This window comes from Rhamphochromis longiceps, linkage group LG12 (genome assembly GCF_057381845.1).
Source record: "Rhamphochromis longiceps isolate RC_006_pf linkage group LG12, R_longiceps_female_GT1.1, whole genome shotgun sequence".
NCBI classification, from domain to species: Eukaryota; Metazoa; Chordata; class Actinopteri; order Cichliformes; family Cichlidae; genus Rhamphochromis; species Rhamphochromis longiceps.
The window spans coordinates 27,812,057-27,830,919 of record NC_140568.1 but is presented as its reverse complement, the minus strand read 5'-3'; the positions used below and the strand labels follow the sequence as shown (position 1 = coordinate 27,830,919).

At 44.3% G+C, this 18,863-nt stretch overlaps 1 protein-coding gene and 1 long non-coding RNA gene across 2 annotated transcripts in view; both read left to right on the top strand.

The window, feature by feature from the left end:
- The window catches only part of smtnb (smoothelin b), a 49,483-nt gene that overhangs the window by 16,018 nt on the left and 14,602 nt on the right, over positions 1 to 18,863 (top strand). The window contains 8 exon segments of the mRNA XM_085425573.1: positions 2,920 to 3,077; positions 4,532 to 4,610; positions 4,697 to 4,775; positions 5,823 to 5,896; positions 11,198 to 11,294; positions 15,395 to 16,059; positions 17,033 to 17,084; positions 17,784 to 18,383. Coding sequence (XP_085281699.1) covers positions 2,920 to 3,077; positions 4,532 to 4,610; positions 4,697 to 4,775; positions 5,823 to 5,896; positions 11,198 to 11,294; positions 15,395 to 16,059; positions 17,033 to 17,084; positions 17,784 to 18,383 — 1,804 coding nt within the window.
- On the top strand, positions 5,907 to 11,190 carry LOC146657474 (uncharacterized). Its single transcript, XR_014914061.1, has 3 exons — positions 5,907 to 7,921; positions 8,015 to 8,101; positions 10,917 to 11,190. It is a non-coding gene; the product is annotated as an uncharacterized LOC146657474 (long non-coding RNA).

Below are 18,863 nucleotides of genomic sequence, written 5' to 3'. Positions count from 1 at the left end.
TTACAGTCTTTGGCGGCACTGGCCAGTTGAATTCAACAAATAAATGTTGCAACCAATCCAGCAGCCATCTGTCTGCTGATTGGTCCGTTTAAACCCCCTGTACATGTTAGACGTTACTATTTGAAGTTGTTTTTAGAGCAGGTCAAGTCGAAGTGCTCGAGTCTGCTCTTAATGACTTTAATTCCTCCATTTAAGTCACATGCTCTGATTCTCTCCACACTGTTTAATCATTTCTCATGATTTTTGTTTTAAGTTTAAGCTGAATTGGAGCCTGCTAGAGAATGCTAGGCACACATTACTGTCTTTGAATTGAGGGTTGAAGCTGTGCTGCTCTAAATCATGAATAAATAAATTAGTTAGCCCTGATACTTGGTGAAAAGAGTACTGGCTGTACCATCACATCCTGACACTCGCTCAGCGCAGAGCCCGGCAGTGTGGTAAGGGATGACTCGAGGGAGAGTGTTTGAGTTAGTGTAACACGGGCGTGTGAAGGACACACTGGCCAGTGATGAGCGAATGTGATCTCATTTTCCTGCTTCACAATCAGAAACCAGCCATTGTCTCACCAGGTCATAGTTTCTCTGTGCTGGGCTAGAAACAAACCCAGTGCCTGATTGCTGTATTTCGCTGCCTTCTTTTTCTCTTGTGAGTCAGTAGGAATGTGAGGAATGACCTTTGCGAGGACTGACTGTTTCCCACCCAGCTCTCATCTGCCCATTTTTAGTCATGCACAGGTCTAGTTTCTCCTTCGTTTTTCTTTGTCATCCTAACGCTCCATTTCTTTACTATAACCTATTATCCATCTCCTGCTTTCTCATATCCTTTCTTTCCAGCTGTTTATGAGCACTTTCTCTTCTTACCCTTTCTTTTCAGTCAGCTCAGCACATTGAATTTACACAAATTGCAGCATAAAGAAAGAGCCCCTGTGAGCCGGAGTAGCTTGGGCTGCATATTTTGTGAAACCTCAAAAACCACTGGACCTCTTCATCTCTTGTGAGAAGTGCCTCCTCCTCCTCTTCCTCCCATGGGCCTAGCAGTGGGGCTACATCAACCCCCTTTTTCAAGCCATCAGCATGTGGGGCTTAGCTTAACAACCACATCCAGCTCCCTTCAGAAGAAGGCAGTTGGCACACACAGGTTTGAGTCACAACACTGCAGGTTTTAACCGGTGCAGCGGGAAACCTTAAAGTGTGTGAGCATGAGATTCATAAGAAAAGCCTGCCAGAGGAGCTGTTCCTCTCTGCGTGTGTTGACAGGTTCCTGCTGTTGTGTTTTTTTGTTTTTTTGTTTTAAAAAGAGCGATTTATCTCCCGTTTGACAGGAGAGGGCTCTCTCTACCCTGCGCTCACGGCTGTTGCTGACACGAAGGCGCCTGTCTTGTTGAAGTGGTGTTTCTGTCTGCAGGTGTGCTTTTATATACACTTGAACACCTTAATTAGTCCTCTTTGGCTCGAGGAAAAGATGTGCCTTTTAAGTAACAGCCACTCAGAGCGATGAAATGGCTCACTCAGTGTTTTAAGTGGGCCATTCAACTTTTCTGGGTCCCGCTGCAGTCTGGCTGCCATTCAGCGAGACAGGGTAAGACACCACAGTAGTGTGTTGACCCGGGGAGACAAACACACTTCTCATCCTTAGTGCTGAGCACCAGCTGTTGCCAGGCCAATTTCTAATCCTGCGCTCTGTCTCGTCACATTAGTGAACTCTGATCACTTGTCATCGCAAATCTCTAAAGCGCCCATCACCCTACTGACCCTATAACTCTTTACTACATGTTCGAAAGTAAGCCAGCAGTGCATGGATGGGAACTTCTACTCTATTTGAACTCTCAAAATGTCTAAATGGAGCATCTGAAGCATCTAAGCATTTTTTTTCTTGTTGGAAAAAAAAACACACTGAAGTCAGGGTTCAGTATTTTGCCAAAGGATAACTAGAATAACTAGAGGAGCCAGGGATCGAACAAACGACCTTCTGATTAGTAGATAACCCACTCCACTTCCTGAGCCACAGTACACAGTACTCTCTCAGCCCTACCAGGGATACATCCATGACCTTTGTCACCACAAACTATAGTCTGACCAAGCCATGAGATCGGTGGGAAAGCTAATTATACTACTGAGTACGCGCACATACTTGGAGCTGGAGTTCAATGATTCCAGATTTGTATTTTTTCAAACAGCTGAAGGTTGCGTGAAAAGCTTATCCTACATGCCAACCATGCCTGCATGAGCAAATGATAACGGTGTCATCCAAAGTTATCTGCAATGCATGGAAAAAATCCCAAATCTCTCCAATTAATTCTCTAGCTCTTCCAACACATTCCTCAACACCATTTACACCATTTATTATCCTAATCGCAGTCACACCTAATCGCAATTAGGCTCGCATAATTAAAAATCGCTGAGTTGAGTCCCAAACTTTATTGGATACGCTGTCTCTCGTGTGTGTGTGTGTGTGTGTGTGTGTGTGTGTGTGTGTGTGTGTGTGTGTGTGTGTGTGTGTGTGTGTGTGTGTGTGTGTGTGTGAGAGAGCTGGGATTAATTACTGAGACCAAAAGTAACAACATATTGTAACTATAATGTAATTACCAAATTTAGTACTATAACGTCACATTACTGCATTACTGGTGAAATAAAATGTGATCGCAGTAATGTGTTACTTTTGTTACGTGTTACGCTCAGTGCTGCTCGCCACCTTGTACTTACACTGTCAGCAGGTGTGTGACTCTTTACCTGCAGACTCTCATGTAACTATGTGGCCATTTCCTGAAATGTGAGCAAGCCTCTGCGCTGTATTTACTTGTGAATATGTGCAGATATGCAAACGTAAGACTAAACTTTGCAAGCCAAATGTTTGCCGCTCTGTGCAGCCTCCATCCTTCATGCACTTTATTCTGTTTGTCTTTTATTATGGTGTCTGCAGCTGGATGGAACTGTGGATCTGGATGAGAGGCGCTGCATCCGTTCAGCCATCCGGGAGCTGAGGAGGAGGGAGATTGAGGACATGGAGGCAGCTCTGGCTAGCAAGAGATTTCGACCCACACGCCTCAATCAGCAGGAGGACAAGGAGAACCAGCACAGGTGAAGCTGCACACACAGACACACAGATGTCTGTGCTGATGACAGTTTACTAGGCCAGGTGAACTGGAAATGCTGAAAAAACAATCTTCAACTCCACTGGGAAAGCTCTGGAAAAGTCAAGTTAGCAAATCACAGGAGAGAGAAAACTGCAACAGTAAAGTTTCCCATCCCTAAAATTTCCACCTAGTGTGGCTGTTTTACAATAAATACTTTCACTTTCAAATATCCCACACCGTCATGTGTCACATTAACGTAGATCAGCTATCGCAGTCTGTTTGATTATTTACCTTTCAGAGACTTTCCAGGACCTGTCATCCAGCTAAGCAGCGTGGACTAATGGGTTACTTATTTGAATCACTTTATGTTGCCATAAACATAGCACAGATTCTGGTAAACCCGAGTAAAATTAAAATATTATCTCTTGAAATCTCTCCAGTAATGACCGACTAGAGAATTAAAAATGAAAAGCAAACAAATTTACAGCAAAATTGAAACAAGTTTCTTTCAGATGACAAAAGGGGGGAAAAAGGTCGAATCGTTTGCTAAATAAAGACAATAAGGAACAAGAATCAAGCAGGAACTCAAAGTGTGGATGATTTGAGAAAAATCCCAAGTTCCACGTGATCTGCGACATATTTTATAGGTTTTCATTAAAGTTCAAGACTGCACCACAATCCCATCATCTGTTCTGGAGTAAAGGGAAGAAGTGACATTATTGGATAAGAAGCAGACGCACAGAATCAGCCGCCACTCTCCTCCTCCATCGCCGAATCCTAATATAAGAGTGGTGACGGGGCCCTGATTGTTTCCATTCAGTGCTGCTCTCGAATGACTTGCGTTACAATAACACAGGAGGTGCCTCAGTGAAGCTGCTAAAGAAAGCATGCTTTTGCACATGCATGCACGTATTCATATGCCAGGACACAGAAACCCATCTGAAAGTGGGATAGAAATGGGGTAGGAGGAAAGGCCATTGTCCCGTGCCTCACAGTGGTGGAATGTGAAGTATTCCACTCCGGCATTGCTGCGCATCTTTTTAATGCCAAAGAGCGGAGAGAAGCGAGGATAATGAGTATGTGAGTAATAGAAACCACCATAAAAGCAAGGAGTGAAATGGAGAATATGAGGCTGAAAAAGGGAAAATAAATGCAGCTTTTTTTTAGGGGTGGGGGGGAATGTCATTGGCTGTCAAATCTGTCACGTCGTAATATCACTTCTTCCATGCTCGATTTGGGAGTGTTCCCTCTGGGTTTTCTCTCTGCCAAGAAAACCGTCCTTTATCTTTCAAATTACCTTCAGCTGCCTGTAATATATGGGCAGAAGCTTCAGATTAGAGTCAGAGGAGCCAAAGTTTTACAGTCTGATATTTTAAACTATTAGGCTTTCTAGTTTGTTTCATGGTGAGTGGGGACTAGTTGAAGATCCATTAAAATGTCTTTGCGTTTCTTTCTCAGGTCAGAATCCAACGAGAACTTGGATGGGCTGAAACAGAAACTGCAATCAATCCGGGACATCGACGAGCTTCAGCAAATGGTGAATATCGTATCGTAATATCAGTAATGCTAACGTCTCACATCACTTTGTAGTTTCACTGAGCTTTTGCGTGTGTTTGCTCATAGCTCAACGCAGCCAGCGAGTTCAAGGAGAGGAGAATGATCCGAGCGGCCATTCGGCAAGTTCAAGAGGAGCAGCAGCAGGGTGAGTGGGATCCAGTAACACTTGTCTGACGGAGCGGAATCAGAAACATCTTGTCTTATAATGACAAATCAAATTAGGGTGTTGCAGTCTTCATGCCACGGTGGCATCTCAAACAGTTTAACCAAGCTATAATTTGCACCAGTGTAATTAGAGAGAAATGCACCAGAGGGAAATATGTCAGAATTTCAAGTCTTCAGATGTTTGCGGTTTGTTGCAAAAGATGTAAATTGGTTTGATGAGGATGCAGAGAGGAAGAAATTCCAGAGATGGACTAATTATTGCTCATTTACAGATGAAAATTATTACATTGTTATGAAATAATCCCTGGTTCTCTCATACTGGGCCTTGGTGCAACAATAGACAGGGAGAACATGCAAACACATGCACATAGAAAGACCTCGGCCAGATGGTGGATTTGAACCCAGGACCTTCTTGCTGTGAGGCAACGGCACTAACTAGGCTGAAAAACTGCCTAAAAATCAAGCCGTTTGCATAGTCTCGTGCATGCGCTTTTGGCTTAGAGTTATCTTGCACATTCACTGATTCCATGTGCTACAGCATCCATCATTGTAGCACTTGGACATCAATACTTCAAGAGCCATCCAGGCACCATGTGCACATCCAGAAGAGGGTGCTAGAATTAAAGGTAAAGAAATGAACTTAGCTATTCATTGTGGAACGTGAAAGTAAAAGTAAGTTGGCCTTATCATTGTCTTGGCCATAAAGTATGTTCACGTGTGAGCGCTCAGTGCCATAGTTACTAGGGCAGATCTACGATGCTGGGTCAGATAGGGGATTCCTGTCATGCCTAAGTGCTGTCTGGCCCGTGTGAACATTGAACTGCACGTAGGAGGCTGTATGTACAGGGTGATACACGCACACAAAAAAGCAACCCATTTTCAATTTAACTTGTGTCCCCCTGTGTTTCCTCTTCTTTTAAAATCACACATGACCAGAATGTTAACATGAGATGAGATTATGAGAAGGTATCTACTTTGCTCTAAATATTCCTGTACTGTATTTCTATTGTGTGCCCATGTTTGTTAGTGGTCGTGGAGAGGGGGAAGACTTCTGGCTTGGAGCCTGAGGGTGTGCAGTCCCAGAGCAGCATGGGAACTGGGGTGAGTACTGCAGAGTTACTGGAGTGGGAAGAAGAACGATTAAATGTCACAGCGCTGTGCTGGTGCAGTCCTGACATCTCACTTATATCTGACGGGTAAACCGTCTGGTTTCAACTTCCATTTACAAAAATCATCTATGCATGGGGCCGTTTACGGGTGTCACGTTCTGTTGCATGGCAGCAGTGACCACCGAGGTTTCTCTGCTGCCGCAGTGAAGAATGCACAAAACAACAAACAATGAGACTTGAGTCACTTACCGGAGCGGGAATATAGCTGCACACAAAACAAAAAAACACATGCCTGAGGCGCCACAGAGGGAGGAATGTGTTTGTCACATATTCCTATTCAGGTTCGACCAAACCGAGGAAAATGATAAAATGTGCTTTGACTTTGGTGTGAGGGCGGAAAATTGTTTTTGACAGGGAGAGTCTCCCAGGTGCTGTCATTTCACACACATGTAACTGAAAAGCCTGTCTCATTTTTGAAGAAAAAAAAAGTTTTAAAGTATGGATTTCTTAAGATTTCTGTTACATCTGTCGGACAACTACTTTTAGCTGGAGTATTCGGCCTTGTCTCAGAGGTCCCTCACAGCTGGTGTGCCCTCTTGTGGCTGAGCAGCGGAGCCTTACAGGAGGAGACGTTAGGTTATCCGCTGTCAGTGATCAGTTTCTTGATAAAAGCTCTCTTTCCAGTGGATAGGATTTCTATAGGGAAAATTCATTTTGTATGCAGCCACTGCTCTTAAGACTAAGTCCCTGAGTGATGAGACCACCTCCCATATCTGTGCTTTTAAAGAGGGGAAAAATACAGTCACTCACCTTATCAGAGTTCTGGTGTTTCATTTAAAAGCACTTGTTTTTCCCACCACAGAGATGCAAAGGGGGAGAAATGAAAGGCTTTTAGTATCAGTCCCATTGTCTGCTGGAGCCTGTGCTTTGCTTGCATTCCTGTGTGTGTGTGTTCTCCTCAGCTAGGAAGTGATGATGGCATGTTGGCGTAACAGGATGCCCTATCACTCAAGCCTATTTTACCTCACTTCCTTCAAGACAGCTGAACAGTACGTTGGTGAAATTGTGAGGATGGACGAGGAGGGGGAGTGGGAAAATGCGGAGGTCGGGGGTTGAATTCGGAAGGATGGACAGACAGACGGCCCACCAGCTGTGCCCCGGCAGTCTTAAAAGTCTGTACTGAAATGGGAATGTGGGCCAAAAAAAACATCAGCCAGCAACAGCAGCAGCAGCAGGGCTCCTTCCAGTCACATCACAGCGTCGGATCTCTTTGAGCCTCTTACAATTGTTCCGTTGAAGATGGTCTTAGATAGGCCTGAAAAGCAGCACGCAGGCACAAGCGGCATGCAGTATGTGTATGTGAGCCCGGACTCAAGAAGTTGCCTGTATACAAAATGATGAACGAAGGTGTTTAATTAGTAGGTTAATACGGCTGTTTGTCTGTATTTATGCTAGATTCCGATCGCATTTAGAATTTAATGTTTCTAATGCTCACATGCGCGGGTAGCTGAGGTACACTTAAAGTTTCCTTTTGCCCATTTTCTAGTAACCACGTGGAAACTTTAATTATATGTATGTAGCAGAAAAAAATGTCAGCACACAGAAAGGGTCCTTTTGATTATTGCAACACATAAAGGCACAAAATATTTAAATTGTGTTTTTTGTTTTTTTGAAGAGCACAACTCCCCAAAAAAGAAGTCAAAACGAGAGCAGAGTGTGTCAGAAGTTAATGTGTCAACCAGGCAACCCATTAACCTGTAAAAGTGTCCGTGAGTCTGAGTGTGGTGGGGGTCAGATCCCTCTGGAGACAGAATGGGAGGGAGGGGAAGTCAAGGGAGTGGCTTCTTGGTATTATATGTGTATGTGTGTGGTGTTTGTGGTGGTGTAAATGTTTGTGCGTGGGTGTGTATGATGTGGCTGCGGGAGCAGAGCGTCAGAATAGCGGACGTCCTGACTCCAAGAGGGTTGCTGCTGATAGAGAGGGAGAGAGAGAGGCAGTCAGTCGCGTGAAGAGAAGGTAAATGTCACTCTGATTTTATCGCAGGCTAAACACGCCTCTCATTTTCTTAACCTTTGTTTTTTTTTTGTTTTTTTTCCTTGTCCTGAAAAGGCATGTAAATATCTTTCCTCGTCAGTCTGTGCTCATTTCTTTCTGAGCGGAGAATGGGATGTGCCTGCCTCTGTGTTTACATTTCAGGTATGTGTACTTAATGGTTTATTGCTCACTTAGATCGCTCGGTGCGCATTTTAGCCAACAGGTAGACTAACTACAGCTGAAAGTTTTCACGTTTTGCATGAAGATCCATTCAAATAGTCAAAGTGTTGTTTAACAAGTTTAACAGAAACTGTAATATTTAATGCTGGATTTTAAAATGGATTTATTAAACTAAACTTTGAAAGTTTGCAGGTTCGCTTACTATCTAGGCGTGTTCAGTTCAGACAGGCTGCTTGTTGGTTTGTTGTTTAATCATAAAATTGCTACAATAAGGAACCTTAGTTGTCAAAAACAAGCCCCAGTATGTGCAATAGAGAGGGTTTAGCAGACTTCTTAGAGGTAAATTGTGAAAGCGTCCTGTAGGAGGAAAAGTCTAAAAAAGACCAGAAGGAAAGCTTAGACTGGCATGTGCTGATCTGCAGTAAGTAAAAATGGGAATGAGACTCTGGTCTGACGACTTCTGCGGGTTTCCTCACTCCAGACTGAGTGTATATGTGATGCAGAGATGATTCCTGCTTCATTCCAGATATTGTATTTCATTTGTTGGAGGTTAGCCGAGCGTGTGGTTCCTCAGGCTGCCGTAATGGAAAGTGAGCCGCCAGGTTCCTTCTTCTTTTCTTCTTCTTCTTCCACGTAGCGGCATGGAAGACCCTCAAATGGGTCTGACCTCACCAGTGGAGTGATGGATTTAACTTCCACGGAAAACTGGAAGTTAAACCCCGTCATTTAATCCAACTATGGATTAAAACCCGGCGTGTTAATCCACAGTTGAGCTCACTTGTGTGAGCTGGTTGGTAAAAGAGGTGCTTGTGTCTCATTCTGAGCTCTCATTGTTGTTTTTTGTGGAGTTGAGGGTTCAGAGGAGTCCAGATGGCCCACGTCTCGCTGCGGTCACGGGAGAGGACAGTTGTTTTTGTGTTTACGAGGTTGAGATTTTGCAATTATAGTCTGACACAAACAGGCCCTTGAGGCCGTATGGGACAATTGGCTGGAGCGACAGGGTGTCGGTGTTGGTTCCCCTCTGTCAGGTCCCAGCCATCAGGGCCAGAGCGAAGCCGCTAATGATAGCATGGCGGCTGGCAGCAGGTCCTGTACTCTGGTCTCGATCTCTATTTCCACTTTATCTTCCCCTTTTTTTTCACTCAGCCTCGCTGTCTGTGAGAAATATGTTCCCTGTGGTTTAGTGGGAGTTTTAAATGACGGCTGTCTGTCTGAGGCCCGGTAGGAGCAGCAGAGGGTGAGGGGGGTGAGCACGTGAGGGAAGGCTTGTTCTCTTTAATTGTGTTTGTTGCTCGAACACAATTATCTCCCCCTGCGACTCTTTGATTGGGTGACTGCGCTCAGGATGCGAGCATCCTCTCGCCTCAGTGCACCATAGTGCCTTCATTACAGGAGACTGTTTGTGCCCTGCAAAACCATCAGACGCTTTAATGACTCATTATAGGAGCATTCTGCTATGTTTCTGTGGCTTGCCGCAGTGTATAGGTGACATTTATTGTTGTCTAGAAAAGCTCAGAAAACCTTTTTCTCGAGCCCCTGAGTCTGTGCTCTGCTTTTAGCTCCATATGGAAACCTGGAAAAAGTGACATCAGGGCACCTGCTACGTAGATTTATACTGTTATAATATCACATTTAGGACTTCAACTCCCCTTTTGGCTTATTTTAGCAACAAAATGTAATCATGTGTCCCAACCCGAGCTGTGCATTTTCCACATTCACCTTTTGCCTGCGTCTCATCACATTTTCTCCTCTGCTTTCAAGCCACTATCTCCTGTGATCTGCTCAAGGAGGGGAAGGTCACAGTCAAGAGAGCATAAAGCTGTCGGGTTTCTTTCTTGCCTCTTGCTTGTGTTTGACTTGGAGCAGGCTTTGTGGTTGGTCCTCTGTCTGCACGGATCACACATTGCACTGATTAAATTCCATTTAAAACACCAAAGGTGTGATTTGTAGGATTTTCACTCTGCTTCTGCTGTTAACAACCAGGCCAGCCTTTTGTCTTGAATAACATAATTTACACATGGGGAACTGATTGTGCGGTTGGGTGTGTGCACTTTCTTTCCATGCCTGAGAGATAGTGAATGTGTTTAAGGAGCATTTGGCAGTAATAGTAGGCTGTAAATCTGGTTTAAGTATTATATTTTCATGTATTGTATGTTTTTTCAGGATCCACCCCAGCATTTGTTGTGCTATTCTTAACCCAGATGCCTCTTTTAAAGTGATTTTTGCGCTGTGATGTCATTCATCATTTCAAATGAGCTGCTGAGTGACGAGCAACACCTGAAGCTCCACACAAGACAATTTTGCCCTTTAGTAGAAAAGTTTAAGTCTCCAGAAGTTTGAGTTAAGAGTATGTTTGTTGGTGATTTGAAGACTGTGTGTGTGTGTGTGTGTGTGTGTGTGTGTGTGTGTGTGTGTGTGTGTGTGTGTGTGTGTGTGTGTGTGTGTGTGTGTGTGTGTGTGTGTGTGCTCAGAGAAGCCCTATTTGTGCAGCTGATTTTCCCGTGGAGTAGCTCAAGGTCAAGCACCAGAGGCCCAACAGTAGTGTCGGCATCCACATCTTTCCCTCTCTGTTCTCTCTCTCCTGTTTCTTTTCTTCAATCCAAAATGCTGCCGCCTCCTCCCCGTGACCTCCTGCATTGGTTAAAGTGCTGAGGTAATCTAAAGATGGTCAAATCATGGGCCTAATATAGCAGTAAACCAGGTGGTGAATGCACATGTTTGCTTTTTAGCCACTCAGGGCGCCTCTCTCTCTTTCTCAGCCATACACAATCTAAAGTAAACATCCTTACTTTTCCAGCTGGCCAAGCTGTGTTGCTCATCCATGCTCAACGCCTCGAGCATTTGACCTCGACCTCAAACAAAAGACAGTTGTGATCACCAGCTAACCTCAGACCTACGACAGTAACTGATCTTTCATTCTGGTTTTGATCGGAGGAGTGGCTGCCTGCTGCTCGGAGCAATGGCTGAACGCATTGAGCCTTTTGAGAATTTCAGCTCAGTTGAGTGCAGCTTTGCTTTTTGCAGCTGAATTGAAGATCACTAAGCACATGTTATTCTTTTCTTCTTTTTTTTTCACAGGAGACTGAGAAGGAGAGCCGCAGTGAGCGTATCCGATCTCAGATCTGGGAGTTAAGCAGCCAGCAGACACAACAAAACAGAGAGCAACAGAGAATAGGTGAGAATGAATGCGAGTACTCTTCAAAAGAGAGGAAAATTTTCACCGTTTTATGGTTTGTTTTTCATAAGAAAAAAAGAGAAGCTGCACAACCTCACGCTTGCAGGATATTACTTCTGTCACACTTAGGGATCACTGCCATATAGAAGTTTGTATATACTGTAAACATGCCCTAAAGGTCAAGTTTAGTCAGGCAATATCAACACAAAACCAACACTGGTCACCTCTGTTACACGTATGTGTAAATGCATACGCCTCTCTTGATGCCTTTTCCTCTGGAGCACCTGTTAAAATAGTTGGCCAAAGGAGCCATTCTCCTCATGAGGTGGTCGTCGGGAGGTCATGTTAGTTCAGCCTTTTTATGCTCCTTCATCTAACTTTATTAAGTGTTTGGGGTAACTCACAGCCACGACTAAATCTCTTTGGCTACACGTCCTTTACTTTTTCTTTTTTTAAGTGTAAAGTAATTTCATTAGCCACTCTGTCAGTCCAGCCATCAATAAAGTAATGTCAGTTCATGCCTTTAAGAGGAAACAAGTGTGCTACATTTGCAGCAACACTTGCAGAGCTAACACGAGCAGCTTGTAAAACGTGTAAAAGTGATTGAAGTCTTGTTGCAAGCCTGTTTGTGTTTTTTGTCATTTTTACTTTTTTTTTTTTTTTTATCCCAATGACCACGTATAACATCCACTTTGTATAACTTAAGACCAAATTTAACTTTGGCCATCCTTAGCTGATTTCAGCACACATTTGGCTAACTGGAGGTTGGCCCAAGGCTCATAGTCATAATGTCATTCTGTGTGGCCTGGTCAGCCATGGGCTTGGCTCTTGGTGTCCTTCACATGGATGAGGGGTTGGTGATGGGGTTCTGGGAAGCAACAGAGGGAAACCCAGCAACCACACCTCTGCTAAATAAAGCTGATACCAGAACAGAACTGAAGCCTCCTTTACGTGGCCGTGAAACTCCCCACTGTTCTGCATTTAGCTGTGCCTTACAATTTAAGCCAGGGTGAAGCTAGGGTCAATAAAAAAAAAAAGACCACCATAGAAATGTAAAGAGGAAAGGGAGCTTTTTTAAAATGGATCAACAAAGACATGGGACATTTGTGGTTGGTGTAATACAGTGTAGGCAGGGTGGGCATGTGGTTCCTGAAGGTGTGGTCGTCTTAAGCCCTGAGCATAAACGCATAATTCCGCGTTTCACATACAAAGAAGAAGCTTATATTTACATGCTTACGTCAGTGACCATGTGTCACTATACCGGTAAGGTTATGATTTCAAGAGTTTCTCAATGCTTTAAGTTCTCAGGGGAGAGCGAGTTCCTTTGAACGTATCTTATGCAATTTTAAAGCTTTGAGCTGATCGTTTTGGAGGTGATGTGGGATAGGGGTAGTTCAGACTGAGAAAGTGATCCCCATACAGTAACTTATTAATCTAAAGGTTTTGCACAAAAATATTATCCTTTTGACTCTATTTGGGTCATAATTTGCAAAAAGAGCGTCATTTGCTATTCAATAGTACGTGAAGCTAACAGCTGAGACCACTAACTCCTCAGGATTTTGTGGTCTGTATACAGTACACACACAGTTTCACGGATTTTGTTTGCAAACAAGTGAATTCCTCGCTGCTGATCATTAGAAAGAATGGACATGCTCAAAGGCACAAGTGGCCAGGTGATTTGTCTAGCTATTAGTATAAGTACAAGTCCCCTGTCATTCGCTATAGTCTTTGGTCTAAACCAACAAATCGCTGATTAACCATAGTGTCACAGCACCAGTGCAAATATTGCTATAACACATGAAATCTCTTTACACAATCACAAGCTGAGCAACCAAAATTGGCACACAGGTATATCTTAGGCCCCCTATATTAGATCTTATTATGTTGCCTGGCAACCACCTGCCAACGCAACAAAAAAGAAAAAAAGAAAAGAAAAAAAAAGTAACAAATTATGAAAGCATCATCTCATTTTGCAACAATAACATCTAATTTATATCCACAAAGCTTTAATGATGCGTGATATGACCTAATCACGGTTCCTAGCAACCACCTAATAACACAGACCCCGCAGTACCGTAGCACAAGCGTGTACTAGCTCTAAAAACAAGTTGCTTAATCCCACCACAGGTCGGATCATTGAAAGATTACGTACGTTTTTGTTTTTTTTTAACCTCTCTGTCAGTGTTGCTCTTCCATTTGGTTGCCACTGAAAAGTTTCAACAGCAACTACATGCACGGACAGACATTCATTGTTCCTGAGGATGAATCATTCAGACTCTAGTAATCCAGACTGTTTCTTTTCTTTTTCCTTTTTTTTTCACCACGGTGAGGTTAAACTTGTAGATTTGAGTAAAATATCAAATCATATTGTATTACTGTGTATTGTATGAGTTGTCAAATTGAATAAAAAATACTAATAATGAAAGTCCAGAGCTGCTGGCATGGCTCCAAATCTACAATGGGGTTAATATTGTGTTTACATCTAATATAACAACTTCTTTTAAAATACTTTGTGGCTAACAGGGCTAACTGTTGCCTTCATCACCTTGCTACAGAAGCCTGTGCCCAGCCTGTTACAACAAATTTAAGGTTTGATTAAACCATGGAACTGCTCATGAGCAGCTGAAACGAACTCGTGTTGACCCCTTTACAGCCAGCACAAATACTGGGCAGGCTTCCTCTGGGGTCATTGCTTCACTGTCAAAGCAGTATAAAGAAAGCTCTTGGTTGTCCTTTGTTTGTGCTCCATATATATACTGGCAGAAGGCTGTAGCGTTTTGTTGCTATTTTGAAATATATATAAAAAAAATGCAAGCCTCTCATTATGCAGTAGCAGTGGGGATTTTCCCAGAAATGGCCACACAATAGATACGACAGCTTCCCAACGGCAACGACGTGAACAATAACGTGAGTTTGCTGGAGAGCAGCTGTGTGTGTGTGTGTGTGTGTGTGTGTGCGCGCGCGCGTGTGCTGGCTCTCACCTCGGTTATTACACTTATTAAAGACCAGTAATTGAGCTTTGGTTGAGTGCATTGCGAGCTATAGACACTACTGTGTAGCGGACCATTATTGTCCTAATTGTGTGTCCCGATCACGTTTTCTATTCAGGCTGTATTACATAAGCATTCGGTCTGTTTAATCAACAGCTTGCTGCCATTTTTAGCTTCTCTCATATCTGAAACAATTCACAGGATTATTTTGGGAAATTGCTTTAAAAGCGATAAACTATTATTAATAAACTTATTGTGCAGAATCTACAAAGCAGTAATGAGCCGATAAAGGTCAGCTATGCTTGGTGAAGCTGTGAATGCTCAGCCGTGATTACATCTGCTCGAAAGTTGAAAGAGACTGTCGGCTGCCTCCGGTCAGACTGGAGTCCCTCTTTGATTTGGTTAGTAAATGACAGACATGCATACTTGGTGAACTCCATTTGGTTGCCAAGCTGGTGCAAACTAAGGTCAGTCAGAAGTGTTTTTAGGTCTTTCTTTGTACATGTGCTGTAGGAAGTGGATACACATCTTGGTTTTCTCTGTTTTTCTTATCTGCGGTGTGTGTGCATAACCTCAGATATTCATATAGCAGCATGGTGGGGTGTTGGAGGTAGATGCTTGTCGCAGGGGGGAGGATGCGGGCAGGGCTGTGATGTTTGGAGTGTGGTTTCCTGTTCGTCTCTCTTTTTAACCCACTCTCTCCCTGACTCCTTTTTTTTAATCGTGTCCCAGATATAACTGTGCCACATGATCGCTTTCCACACTCGTGGAAAGCCTTCTTCCTACTTGACGCACATTCACCGGCCCAGTTGCAAATCTCACTCAGGAACTTGAGGCCAGTCTGGAGGAAATGTCTACATCCCTTCATGTCTCCACATGCCTGCCCTGTGATCCTGAGTGTATTTTCTAGCCTGGCCTTTCTGGGGCCCCAGTGTTGTGGAAAGATTTCATTTAAGTCTCCAACATACCCATCTACTTCTTCCATTGCCCTCTAGTGTACTAGTAATACAAGAAGAATCTAGGTAACATGAAAATGTGTTTTTACAGAAGAGAAAACTTGAATGGTACAGAAAGTTACTTCATATATTTCATTTGTGTTTTTTATAGCAGGTTCCAACTCAGGGATGGTGTTGGTTCTGGATCACCTGGTAAAGGATGATGGACCTCTGTTGATCCAGCCTCAGCGAGAAGCTGTGACCAAGGAGGCCGACCTGGTTATGTCTCACTGTCAGAGGTCAGACTCCTCCGATCTTAGCGCAGCCTCGATGCTTTCCAAGCCCAATCTGGATTCTGTGGCCTCAGAGAAAGGTCTGGGCTCAGCTTACAGAGCCCGGCTGGACTCTGGAGCCTCAGACAAGAGCCAGAGTTCCTCCCAGCGTGGTCGGCTGAACTCCGGGGCATCAGACAGAAGCATCAACTCCCAGTCCTGTGCCAGACAGAGAGTGGGCTCAGATGTCTCGGATTCATGCGTCAGACCCCGTCTGGGCTCCGAGACTTCAGACAGCATCGGCCTGTTGTCAAGGAAGCGGACGGTCTCTGGCACATCTGATCAGAGTGCGAGCATGTCCTCAGAGGAGCGGGCGTCATCGGAGGAGGCGGAGGTAGCCGGGAGTGAATCGACTTGCAGCACAGATTCAGAAACTGACAGCAGAAGCCGAGGTTCAGCCGGCACCCAAGCTGAGTCTAACCAGGAGGAGCCTGATGGGGCGGTTTTATCTCGGAGAGATCCCGTAAATGGCCTGCTCAGCGGGAAAACTGACATCCAGAGGCAAAAGGTGGAGTGTGTGTGTGTGCTTCAGGATTCAGTCATATTCATGAATTAACAACTTAAATTAAGTAATCCATGTTTTTGCACCTTTTTAAGCTACTCTGTCTTGTACTCAGGCTGTCCTGGAGTCTTACATGAATGCTTTGTGGTGCATTTGTCAGCTGTCTGTCTCTTTGAGCCCGCTGAACACTGAGCGACACACGCCGTATATCGTGACTGCGCCACTAGAGTGGGGTGCTGAGCTGCGTAGCCAAACTGAAGCGCACAAACCGTCCGAGCGCTCCTTTTTTCTTTCCTTCCACGTCATTATTCTTGACACGAAAGCCGACACTTCATTGTTCAGTGACACCCAGGTCACATCGGCATCCATAAACACTCCACTTCGAACTCCCGCTGGATGTTGTTTGACTTTTGTTACTTGGTTACACAAACAAACTGTGCACCTGACTTGTCTCTGTTTCACCTCAGCGGCGCTTCGGCCTCACCTGGTGTCAGAGAGGAGTACACAGCGTTAAAGGCCAAACAATCCCTCTCTCTCTGTTTTTCTGCACTGACTCTGTTAAACTGTTAAAAGCAAGATCTTCACATGGAGCGGGAGGGGGGCTACGGTGACCATGACGCCATCGTGTCGCTTCGCTTAATGTGTTTACTCAAGACTGGCCCCAAACTTTTTTTTATTGTTCCCCGTGCTATACAAGCTGATCCTCAGGCTCCTCGCAGTAATGTAAACACTCTGGGATCCGTCGTGGCCACAGTGCCAAAAAAAGAACAGATGCTCACATCTTCATGCCGAGTACAATGTTACATAATGAAAACACCACCAGTCGATTCTGTATTTAGGACTGTGTAGGTCAGGAGTCCCCGGAGCCGCCCATGTAGTCCTCATGAATGTGTATTTTTCGCTCTGCCCGTTGACCTCTGCTCTCCTCTTCTTCCTGTACTAATTGTTCTGTCGTGTTTTTGTTTTTTCCCGTGTTTAGATAACTGTGGGCAGTGACCTGTCCCGCTCTTATGGCAAAACGAGGGATTCTGGTAAGATCCCTGCTCTGATGTATAAGTAGAAAGCCTGTCAATATCAAGCTAGATCATCTTTTTAAGATACTTATCAAGGAAAACCTTTAAACATTCATCTTTACATTTTCTTGAATATATCTGGAGAAATTCTCATTGAAATTATTGCTAGATCAGTTCTGAGAATTATGTAGGGGCTGTTAGGTTGACCATAAAGGAATGGACGGCTGGGAAGGGAGCATTTTGTTAATGCACCATATCTTCAGCGCTCTCTCCTAGATCTCATGTCATCTCATGTCCTGCAAGCTGTGCTATAATTTTCTTTTCCTCTTAAGTGTCACATCTTGTTTCATCTTTGTAAGTATGACCCCAGTAAATATCATCTACTCTAATCCTTAGATATCCCAAACCATGAGCGTTGTACATATCACCTCTAAGTGAGAGAAACATTCCCTGAAAAGTCCAAAAATATAGGAACAATGAGAGGGTGAAGCACAAGTTAAGTCAAGTAAAACATGGGGCTGGAACAAAGGCTAAAAATGAGGAAAGAAAAGAGGAATAGGATTTGTAGAAAGCTTTTGAGGTGAAGGAGGGGGATTACAAGAGCAATAAGTTGTAACGGTGCTAAATTCAGCCTGGGCAGTGGAGTTACTTATCTCTCCTGTACTGAGCTGTCTCTTTCTTTGATTTAAACTCCCCTCTTTCATTCTGTCTTCACAGCACCCGAGAAGAAAGCTGTTATATCGGAGCAGTTAAGTCGCACCACCTCTGTTCGTGATCGAATGCGCAAGTTTGCAGAACTTGAACAGAGTTCAAATGTCTCATCTTTAAAGAAAACTCCTTTGAGGAATGGTTCCTTCTCCAGCAGCACTGGCCATGCAAATGTCTCCAGAGCTACCGAGCTGTTTACACACTCAGCAGCATCCCTCAGCACATCTGAAGACAGGCCAGCACGGTCACGTGTGGGCTCTGCATCTGCATCCGTGAGTCAGGTCGTGCCTCAGCCAAGAGGCGTGGCTAACAAGTCTCTGTCTTCAGCTGACCAATCGCAGAGCTCCATGGGTGGGATGGGACATCCAGCTCAAAAAGATGCGCACGCCTCCGATAAGTCAAAGGAAGACGGGACCCCAGGGATAGCAGCTGGAGAAAAGGTCACCCAGGGAGAGGCAGACCCAGACATGAAGACCTTCCTCACCATTGAGATCAAGGATGGACGCACCACCACTTCCTCCTCATCAACCACCAGTAGAGGCAACATTATACCCATCACCCACATGACCCCACGCATCACTCCCAATGCCCTGGTGGGGCAAAGGCAAGGTAGGAGCATCAACCCGGAGCTCACTACGTCCTTAAATGGTCACCAGGAGCAGCGATGGTTGACATAGTGTAGTGTAGAGATTTTACTCTGAGCTACCACACACTAGTGTTTTTGTTTGGACTCATTAAGGTTGCCAAGCTGCAGCCCACGTTATTTCTAATGGACTATATGTCTTTTCTTCCAAATGTCAGCATTAATATCAGCTGCTACAAGGAGTACTCAGATTGAAGGAATAATGTCACAAGTGGGATAATGTCAAGGGGGGTTTTGTGCATCTGAAGAAGCACATGGATGAGTGGGGATAGATGTTAGAGCTGAGTGTATAAACAGCACGGTCGCACTGAATGGTATTTGTTAGAGCGTGGGCATGTCGGGAGTACGGAGCTGTGGGGTCAACAGAAGAGAACAAACTTGGACAAGAGAAACAGCAACTGGTTGTCTCAGACGAAACTCAATGGGAATATTGTTACAGTGCAAAT